Source organism: Myotis brandtii, unplaced genomic scaffold, assembly GCF_000412655.1.
Source record: "Myotis brandtii unplaced genomic scaffold, ASM41265v1 scaffold3986, whole genome shotgun sequence".
Taxonomy (NCBI): domain Eukaryota; kingdom Metazoa; phylum Chordata; class Mammalia; order Chiroptera; family Vespertilionidae; genus Myotis; species Myotis brandtii.
In genome coordinates this window covers 81,997-91,897 of record NW_005365308.1, presented here as the reverse complement: position 1 = coordinate 91,897, position 9,901 = coordinate 81,997, and the positions used below count along the sequence as shown (strand labels likewise).

The window sequence follows — 9,901 nt, the reverse complement described above, 5'->3', positions numbered from 1 at the left end:
GTGTGTGTGTGTGTGTGTGTGTGTGTGTGTCTGAGAGTGTGTGTGTGCCCATACCTGCATGACCTTGGCCCTGAGCCCTGCTGGAAACGGCAGCTATCCTGGCCCCAGGTATCCTGCCTGGAGGAAGGGGCAGAGGGAGGGGAGGGGAAGAGAACCATCCACAGGCAGCTGCCAGCCCCGGCTCCCGGATGTCTCCCGGATGTCCCTCCCCATAAATACCCCTGCTCAGAGGCAGGGGCCTCGAGACAGGCACACGCACCATGGGGCACCTGGAGCTGGCTGTCTTAGGCCTCGCCTGCTGCTTGGCAGTAGTGAGCGCAGCAACGGTAAGCGAGAGTCCAGCAGGCAAGGAGGGGCCCCTGTCGGTTCCCCTAACCCGGCCTGGGAACTGGGTCGGGCACCGCGGAGGGGAGGGGGGCAGGCAGGTGAGGCGCTGGCAGGAGGAGCCCCCAAGGGCCCACACCCAGCGGGCACTTTCCTGGCCCTTCCTCTGCTCCTGCATCCGCACGCACACGATGGCACAGGCGCAGCTCAAATACAGGACGCCCACGAACTTGAACTTCAGAAACCACGAATAAGTTCTGGGACAGGTGCTCTCCAGGGCACACAGGGTGCACTGACGCCCAACACAAACAAAACCCCAGGGTCACTGGCGTCCTCAGTGCTGATTTGCAGAGTCTGCCTTGGCCACCAGGGCCCTCCGGCTCTGCCTCTGTCCGGGGATGGCCATGGCCCCTGCACAGAAGGGAGCTGGGCCCTGAGCAGGCCAGCAGGTTGCCCATCACAGCCCCCAGCGTCGGAACAGGAGTCTGGACCTCGGTCTAGTTCAACCCAGTGCCCGGCCCCCGGCCCCCAAGAAGGTGCGACACCCACCTGCTTGCCGGTGGCCGGGGCCCCTCCAGGGTCACTCAGGAGCCTCGGGGCAGCTACAGGGTCTCCTTCCTCAGGGCCCTGCTACAGGGTGAGGAGCAGGGCTTCCACAGGAACCCACAGCTACAGGCGGGTGAGACTAGGGGACCCCCAACTGGAAGCTGTCCTGGACCCCTATAGCCAGCAGGGGTGGCCCCACCCCAACCAGCCTGCGCCCCCTGAACCCGGCCCTCTCCCCAGCTGGGCGTGGTGCCCACGGAAGGGGGCTTCGTGGAGGGCGTCAACAAGAAGCTCGGCCTCTTTGGCATCGGCGGCCGCTCTGTGGACATCTTCAAGGGCATCCCCTTCGCCGCCCCGCCCAAGGTCCTGGAGAACCCCGAGCCGCACCCCGGCTGGCAAGGTAGGAGTGGGTGGGTGGGTGGGTGCTGTGCCTGCGGTGGTGGGTGGGGCCACCATCCTCATACTGTTGCAGAATTTACCAGGCAACCGAAAAAATATGCAGGAGCACCGGTGGCCCAGGAAAAACCCATTTATTTCCAGACATTTCACATGTGCCGGTCCAGTGACTCAGGGGAATCGGTTTCTCTCCAAATCCTGAGCCCCCCAATATGGAGGAAGCTTTCTTTTCTACCCTTTTGGTATCCTTGTCCCCCAAATATGAATCATACTTCCGGACCTTGCACAGAAGGGAGCTGGGCCCTGAGCAGGCCAGCAGGTTGCCCATCACAGCCCCCAGCGTCGGAACAGGAGTCTGGACCTCGGTCTAGTTCAACCCAGTGCCCGGCCCCCGGCCCCCAAGAAGGTGCGACACCCACCTGCTTGCCGGTGGCCGGGGCCCCTCCAGGGTCACTCAGGAGCCTCGGGGCAGCTACAGGGTCTCCTTCCTCAGGGCCCTGCTACAGGGTGAGGAGCAGGGCTTCCACAGGAACCCACAGCTACAGGCGGGTGAGACTAGGGGACCCCCAACTGGAAGCTGTCCTGGACCCCTATAGCCAGCAGGGGTGGCCCCACCCCAACCAGCCTGCGCCCCCTGAACCCGGCCCTCTCCCCAGCTGGGCGTGGTGCCCACGGAAGGGGGCTTCGTGGAGGGCGTCAACAAGAAGCTCGGCCTCTTTGGCATCGGCGGCCGCTCTGTGGACATCTTCAAGGGCATCCCCTTCGCCGCCCCGCCCAAGGTCCTGGAGAACCCCGAGCCGCACCCCGGCTGGCAAGGTAGGAGTGGGTGGGTGGGTGGGTGCTGTGCCTGCGGTGGTGGGTGGGGCCACCATCCTCATACTGTTGCAGAATTTACCAGGCAACCGAAAAAATATGCAGGAGCACCGGTGGCCCAGGAAAAACCCATTTATTTCCAGACATTTCACATGTGCCGGTCCAGTGACTCAGGGGAATCGGTTTCTCTCCAAATCCTGAGCCCCCCAATATGGAGGAAGCTTTCTTTTCTACCCTTTTGGTATCCTTGTCCCCCAAATATGAATCATACTTCCGGACCTTTCGCAGGCTTTGCAAAAAGCGCTGGAATGGGTGCAGTGGGACCACCTCTCAAGGCCTGGCCTGGCCTCAACACTGATAACTCCATCTGGGGATGGTTATGGCCTCTCTAAAATGGAAGTAGTATTTTGGGTAAACAGGTCTTGCAGGACCAGATAATTAAAGGGGCAGTGACTAGATTCAGATTGCTAGCACCCCAAAAATATTTTCCCCATCAACGCCAGCCCCTCTGGTCCCCCACAGGGACCCTGAAGGCCAAGGACTTCAAGCAGCGATGCCTGCAACTCACTCTCACCCAGTTAAATACCAAGGGCTCCGAGGACTGCCTCTACCTCAACATCTGGGTCCCCCAGGGCCAGAAGGAAGGTACATCCGCCCACCCCATGCCCTCCAGGTCCCTGAACCTGCATGAAGCGCCCAGGCAGCCAGAGGCCCAGCCCTGCCCAGCCCCTTGGCTGTTGTGGGCTCCAGAGCTGAAATTCCCTGAAACAAGCACCCAGAGGGGATGGGGAGGGTACAGTTGGGGTCACTGGGCCTATTCTCCTCCCTCAGTTTCCCAGAACCTGCCTGTCATGATCTGGATCTATGGAGGAGGCTTCTTCTCCGGGTCCGCTGAAGAAAAAAGCTTCTTCAATAACTATCAGCACGACGGGGAGGAGATCGCCACGCGAGGCAACGTCATTGTGGTCACCTTCAACTACCGCCTCGGGCCGCTGGGCTTCCTCAGCACTGGGGACGCCAACCTGCCAGGTGTGTCCGGAGCCTTGGGCCAGGGGTGAGGGAGCAGCTGGGGGGCCCTTCAGCACTGCTTTCTCCCAACAACTCCTGACAGCCTCCCAGAGAGACCCAGAATTCTACTGGCAGAGCAGGAAGCTGGGGATGGACAGTGAGACACAGGAGCCCATCGGCAGCTGTAGCGAGAGAAGAGGCTGCCAGCCATCCAAGCAGGGACCAGGGACACCAGGGAGCGGGGACAGGGACCCAGGGACACCAGGGAGCGGGGACAGGGACCCAGGGACACCAGGGAGCGGGGACAGGGACCCAGGGACACCAGGGAGCGGGGACAGGGACCCAGGGACACCAGGGAGCGGGGACAGGGACCCAGGGACACCAGGGAGCGGGGACAGGGACCCAGGGACACCAGGGAGCGGGGACAGGGACCCAGGGACACCAGGGAGCGGGGACAGGGACCCAGGGACACCAGGGAGCGGGGACAGGGACCCAGGGACACCAGGGAGCGGGGACAGGGACCCAGGGAGAGACAGAAGATGAGACACTGAGGTGGTGACTAGGGGGACACAGAGCCATGGGACAGACAAGAGGGACGGTGTCAGGGAGAGAGATGAGCAGCCTGGCCCTCCTGCTCCTGGTCCCCTACCTGAGCCCCACACCCCCTCCAGCACCTCATTCAACAGCCTCCTGGGACTCGCCCTGCGCCATCCTGGGGCTTGACAGGGGCCTCCACATGGAGGACGCTCTCCCCCCACCCCAGTCCCTGATGGGCTCCACCACCCGCCCCAGGTAACTACGGCCTTCGGGACCAGCACATGGCCATCGTGTGGGTGAAGAGGAACATTGCAGCCTTCGGGGGGGACCCCGACAACATCACCATCTTTGGGGAATCAGCCGGAGGTGCCAGCGTCTCTCTGCAGGTCTGGGGACCCCTGGAGGGCGGGCCTTCCTCCCAGGGTGATGGGGGAGCTAATGGGGGCTGTGAGGAACAGCATGAAGCTGACAGTCTTGCTGTTTCTGGCTGACCCTGGGTGTGGGCAGGAGAGGCGAGGCCATGGTGACAGGACCTCTGTGTGTCGCAGACCCTCTCTCCCTACAACAAGGGCCTCATCCGGCGAGCCATCAGCCAGAGCGGCTCGGCAGTGGCCTCCTGGGCCATCCAGAAGAACCCTCTCCGCTGGGCCCAGCAGGTAAAGGGGAGCTGTGGTGGGGGATGGGGGAGGGTTACCTCCTGTCCATGCCCCGTCCCGGTCCCCATGGCCGTCTGCCCCGCACTGGCCTCACCTACCTGTCTCCCCCCAACCCCCAGATCGCCAAGAAGGTGGGCTGCCCCCTGGACGATACCGCCATGATGGCCAAGTGTCTGAAGGCCACCGACCCCCAGGCCCTGACGCGGGCCCAAAAGATTAACCCATTCGGCATGGCGTGTGAGTGGGGGCTCCACATGGGGGGCCGGCCATGCTCCCCAAGAAGTGAGGAAGCGCCGGGTCTGCGGCCTGGCCCGTCACCTGCTCACTGGCGCCTGTAGGCAGCGACATGCCGCCATGGCCCTGACGCCTGTGTGGCCCGACTGGCTGTGCTGAGGGCGCCATCCCGCCGTCTTATCCTCCCTGGGTCCTGACCCCTTTGGGAAGCGGGTGCACATTTGGGCGCACCCCCAACCATGCCATGTACAGTCATTTGCACCCAATTGTAGGGACCAGACCAAGCGCCTTTGAACTAGTACCAGCCGTTGCCTCTGGTGGTCCGTGAGTTCCGAAAGGTTGGCGACCGCTGACCTAGCCGACCGCTGACTCTCCTGAGCCAGCCGTGCGGTCTCTTCAGGGGCCATTCAGGGTTCCGGGGGGAGGGGGGTCAATGCGGACCTGGCACAGTGCCTGGCTCACAGACCAGCACAAGCCAGCCCTCACTCCAGCGGCTCCTCAATTGCTCTTGGGCTTCCTCCTCCCGATTCTGGCTGAGCAAGAAGAGAGAGAGGACAGGGACGCCCACTCCATGACGGGACAGGCGCGGCCTCAGGCCCAGTGGCTGTCAGCGGGATGGTTTGGCCCCAGGGAGCCTGTGGCAGTCTGCACACAGTCTGGGTTGCCACACTGGGGGGTGCTGACATCAGCAGGTGGGGCCAGGGAAGCTGCTCCACACCCACAGGGCAGCCCAGGCCTTAGAATTATCCAGGCCCCATGTGAGGGGGACAGGCTGAGGACCCTGGTCTGGATCAGAGGAGGCAGGGGCTGCCCCCGGGCAGGAGGCCTGGCAGGGGGGCTCTGGAAGGTGCTAGAACCCGCTGCTCTCCATGCAGCCGACGTGTTGGTCCTCGTCCCTGTCATTGATGGAGACTTTATCCCTGATGAGCCCATCAACCTTTTCGCCAACACGGCCGACATTGACTACATCGCTGGCACCAACGACATGGACGCCCACTTCCTTGTCAGATTATTCGTACCGGCGGTCGACATTGACCTGCTGACCATTACGGAGTGAGTAGGGCGCAGGGCCCAGGGCGGTACCTGGGGGCCTCTTGGAGAAGCATCAGCTGAGGGAAGAGGCCGACAGGTGTAGCGGGCCATCTGCAGGCCCCTGGGGTGGGGTGGGGGTGTATATGGGTCCCCTCCCACTGGCCGGGTACAGGGTCCAGTGCTGGCTTGGTCCCTACAGGAAGGACTTCTACAAGTTTGTCAGCTGGATCACCATTGCCAAGGGGCCCAGAGGTGCCAATGCCACCTTTGACTTCTACACGGCGTCCTGGGCCCAGGACTCCTCCCAGCTGGCCAAGAGAAAGACGGTGGTGGACTTTGCGACCGACTACCTCTTCCTGATGCCCACAAAGATAGATGTGGCCCAGCACAGAGCCAACGCCAAGTGAGGGCCAGGGCAGGGGAGGCCTGGGTCATGCACCTGCCCAGCAAAGCCTCCACAGTGGGCGGCTCAGGAGGTCAGGGAGGCCCGGGGAAGCCGTGATGGGGTCCCAGCGGTGCTGGCACCATCTGCCTTGCCCAGGCCTGACGAGACTGAGAAGGCCCCTCCTCACCTCCCAGCCTAGGGGCCTTTACAGAGCCCTCCTCAGCCCACAGGCCTCCCCTGGCAGTGCCTACAGCCTGCCGCCTCCCCCACACTGAGGGGAACAGAACAGGGGATGCTGGTCTCTGTTGTGGGTTTGGAGTTTGCCAACATTCAAAACAACTTTGGCCTGCGGCCTGCTGGTAAACCTCCAGTGAAAACAAAAAGTTAGGAATGCTGACACGGAAGGGAGAGAAAACAATACCATCTGATGAAGATCACAAATTCATTGCAGAGAAAAGGAAGGAAGATGCCTCCATAGGCTTTGGGGAGGGAAGTGTGGATACACTTGAAATCCCAGAACCCACAACCCCACCGCCTTCCCTTCCCCGGTGCAGGGATCCAGGTCCCTCCTCAGTCTGGGGATTTCCCGGTTCCTCCCTCCTCTCCCCATGGCTTCCCTCCAGGACCCAGCTCTGGGCTGGGCAGCCCAGGTGAGCTCCCTGCCAACCTGGGCCCTGTCCCTCCCTCCTCAGGAGTGCCCGGACCTACACCTACCTGTTCTCCAAGCCCTCTCGCAATCCATTCTACCCCAAATGGGTGGGTGCCGACCACGCCGAGGACGTCCAATACGTGTTTGGGAGACCTTTCGCCACCCCCCTGATCTACCGGGCCCAAGACAGGACTGTCTCCCGGACCATGATCGCCTACTGGACCAACTTTGCCAGAACTGGGTAAGGCGGGTGAGGCTGGGCCAGGCCTCCTGCCACCTGGGCCCACATGCCTGTCCCCTCACATACACTTAACCTCCCTGAGCCTCAGTACCCCCTGTGTGTGAGGATAGGAAGTACTGGAAGGGCCCTGGCTGGTTTGGCTCAGTGGATAGAGCCTGGGCCAGTGTACTGAACGGTCCCGGGTTTGATTCCCATCAAGGGCACGTACCTCAGTTGCGGGCTCAAACCCCTCACATACACTTAACCTCCCTGAGCCTCAGTACCCCCTGTGTGTGAGGATAGGAAGTACTGGAAGGGCCCTGGCTGGTTTGGCTCAGTGGATAGAGCCTGGGCCAGTGTACTGAACGGTCCCGGGTTTGATTCCTTTCAAGGGCACGTACCTCAGTTGCGGGCTCAAACCTGGCCCTGGTGGGCGTGTTGGGGATGTGTCTCTCTCACATCAATGTTGCTCTCTCTCTCTGCCTCTCCCTCCTTTTCACTCTCCATTGAAATAAATGGAATAATATCTTTCGTTGCAGGTTAAACTAAGGGGTGGGAGTACTGGCTGGGCCTCAGTTCACGCACATCCCCAGCCGGTGCCCAGTAGACAGTGAGGCCCCGGTGATCGGGTCAGCATGGAGGTCTCCAGCCTCCTGTGAGCCCTCAGACCCCACACGGCCTTTTCCTCATCTGCAGGGACCCCAACCAGGGCCAAATGGCTGTGCCCACCCAATGGGAGCCCTACACCCAGGAAACCGGCAACTACCTGGAGATTAACAACAAGATGGATGACCAGTCCATGAAGCAGCACCTGAGGAGCAGCTACCTGCAGTACTGGACCCAGACCTACCAGGCACTGCCCACCGTGAACGGAGACGGGGCTGGCCCTGTGCCCCCCTCGGACAACTCTGAGGGCGTCCTCCGAGGCCCCCACTGATGACTCTGAGGGGGCTCAGATGTCCGCAGCCATCGGCTCTAATGTCCTGTCCCAAGAGGCCACCTCCCTCCCCAGCTCTTCCTGAATAAAGCCGCTTCTCCCTCTGGCAACCCTCTTTGCCCTCATGATCTCAGCTGCCCGCCCAGTCTCTGCTTGTGTCCTGCTCAGGAAGTGGGGTGCCCCCCTCATTTATGCGGAGGAAAGAGGGTCAGAGAGGCGTCAGCGCCAGGTCTGAGCTCAGGCTGCTGGTCCTGAGTGGGGCCCCCGGCCCCGTGGGCAGTTGCCTCTGGACCAGCGCAATGGACCCAGCCTCGGCCACCACCTCAGGGTGCGGGGAGCGGGCTCTATCTAACAGGGAATGGCCTGGGAGGGAAACGGAATCGCCTCCAGCTGGATCCCAGGCAGAGACAGTAACGCATCCCGCTGGGCTCAGAGCAGAGGGTACAGGGCTGGGCCTTGGGTGCCCCGGGGCAGGGCCAGGGGTGCTGCCCGCTGGCTCTGGCAGAGTCCGGATGGGAGCAGGAGGCAGAGGTGAGACGCAGGGCCATGGCCACCTCAGCAAGGTCTGGGGCGGGGCACCGCCTGCACCGAGGGCTCCCCCATCCTGACCTCACATGGCCCGGGCGGTGGGCATGTGGACACCCCGTTGTGGACAGTTACTGTGAGACATGCTCACCTGTCCGAACTCAAATAGGGACTCGGAGACAGAAGTGCGGTGAAAGCGAGACCTTGAATGCGCTCTGGAGAGCGGGTGTCCGCCCATTGCACAGCCTCACCTGGGGCAGGGACACCGTCCACTTAATGGGCCCTCCTCTGGTTCCTCATTGGCTGCGTGCTATGGGCTCAGCTGTTTCCTGACACGTCACTAGGTTCTCCCATTGGGCCATTTAATAAAATTGGGCTGAGGCCTTTTCTAGTTGCCTCCCCTCCCCCTGTCTAGCTGAGGCCGGTGCCTGGAGGGTCTCCACCATGAGGCCAGCCCACACCCACAGGGCCTTGGTCTCACATCCTGGTCCCTCCCGCTCCCTTCTCTGTGCCTGGGGAGGTTCAGCCACCGCTTCCTTCAGAAGCTGGCCATGCCGGCCCATGTCCTACAGCGCCAGGGCTCCAAGAGGGGTCACCTGCCCCAGGCCCTCACAGCGAGGACTCAAGCCCAGGTCTGAGACGCCAAAGCTACCAGGTCAGCTCAGAGCAGGCGTGAGGGCTCAGAGGAGAGAAGGTTCCTGCTGGGGGTGTGCATGGCAGGGGCAGCTCAGGGCACCAGCCGGCCACCCTGATGCACACGGTCCAGTGTTTCCCTGGCCCGGCGGCGGGAACAGCGGGCAGTGTGGGTGGTGTTCCTCCCCGCCCTCCCTGCCCCATCCTTCCACCTCCCCCACGAGAGGTTCCAAGCGCCCACCTCCCCATGGCAGAACCACAGCACAGCCCTGGACAGCGAGGGCAGCCAGCCAGGGGCTGCGGGCTCTCAGGGCTCCAGCCCGTCTTCCCTTCAGGACCAGGGAGTCTAAACTGGTGACAGCCCGAGACGAGGACCTCAGACCTCACAGCCCTGGGTTCCTTGGGCCAGCGGGGAGGGGGCAGGAATCAGCACGTTTAAAATGGGAGTAGTACTTAGGTAAACAGGTCTTGCAAGACCAGATAATTAAGGAAGAGGCAGTGACTAGCCTATAGGCTAACAGGAATGTGCGTTAGGTTACTGGCACAGATTCAGAGTGCTAGCCGCCCAAAATGTCTCACTTTCCCCATGAAAATGAAGCCAGTGAAGAGCGGCAGATCCTGGTTCCCAGGGCCCAGCTGTCGCCTTAAATAAGCTGCATCACAAATCCATCCCAGGACACAACACCGCCTCAGAGGCCTTCCCAACACAGGGTTCCCGGAGGGTTCCAATCCGGTAAAGGAAGGCCCGGGCCCCGGAGAACAGAATGCGAGGTCCGCCCAACAGAGTGCTCCCCGCCTCGCCTTCCAGTGACAGGCTGTGATCTGTCCACACTCCCCCACTCAGTGCGGGTGGGTTCCGTTCTGAACTTGAAATCTCCCAATTCCTCCTGGTGGGCAGCAGGAACCACAGCCCAGCCCAACGCCTCCCTCTCCCTCCAAAGGAAGGCAGCCCCGTCCCGGCTCAGGAGCTGGTCCTTGCAACTGTTACTCTTTAAGAATTGGGGTA

General features: G+C 62.1%; 1 protein-coding gene across 1 annotated transcript; it reads left to right on the top strand.

The window, feature by feature from the left end:
- Nucleotides 1–218: 218 nt before the first annotated feature.
- Nucleotides 219–7,847, top strand: LOC102240646 (bile salt-activated lipase). The gene is made up of 11 exons (XM_014545200.1): nt 219–326; nt 1,111–1,270; nt 2,602–2,724; nt 2,911–3,108; nt 3,880–4,010; nt 4,173–4,280; nt 4,400–4,517; nt 5,390–5,567; nt 5,746–5,949; nt 6,624–6,821; nt 7,497–7,847. The coding sequence occupies exons 1-11, from the start codon at nt 261–263 to the stop codon at nt 7,735–7,737; spliced, it is 1,725 nt and encodes a 574-aa protein (XP_014400686.1). The 5' UTR covers nt 219–260; the 3' UTR covers nt 7,738–7,847.
- Nucleotides 7,848–9,901: the final 2,054 nt, after the last annotated feature.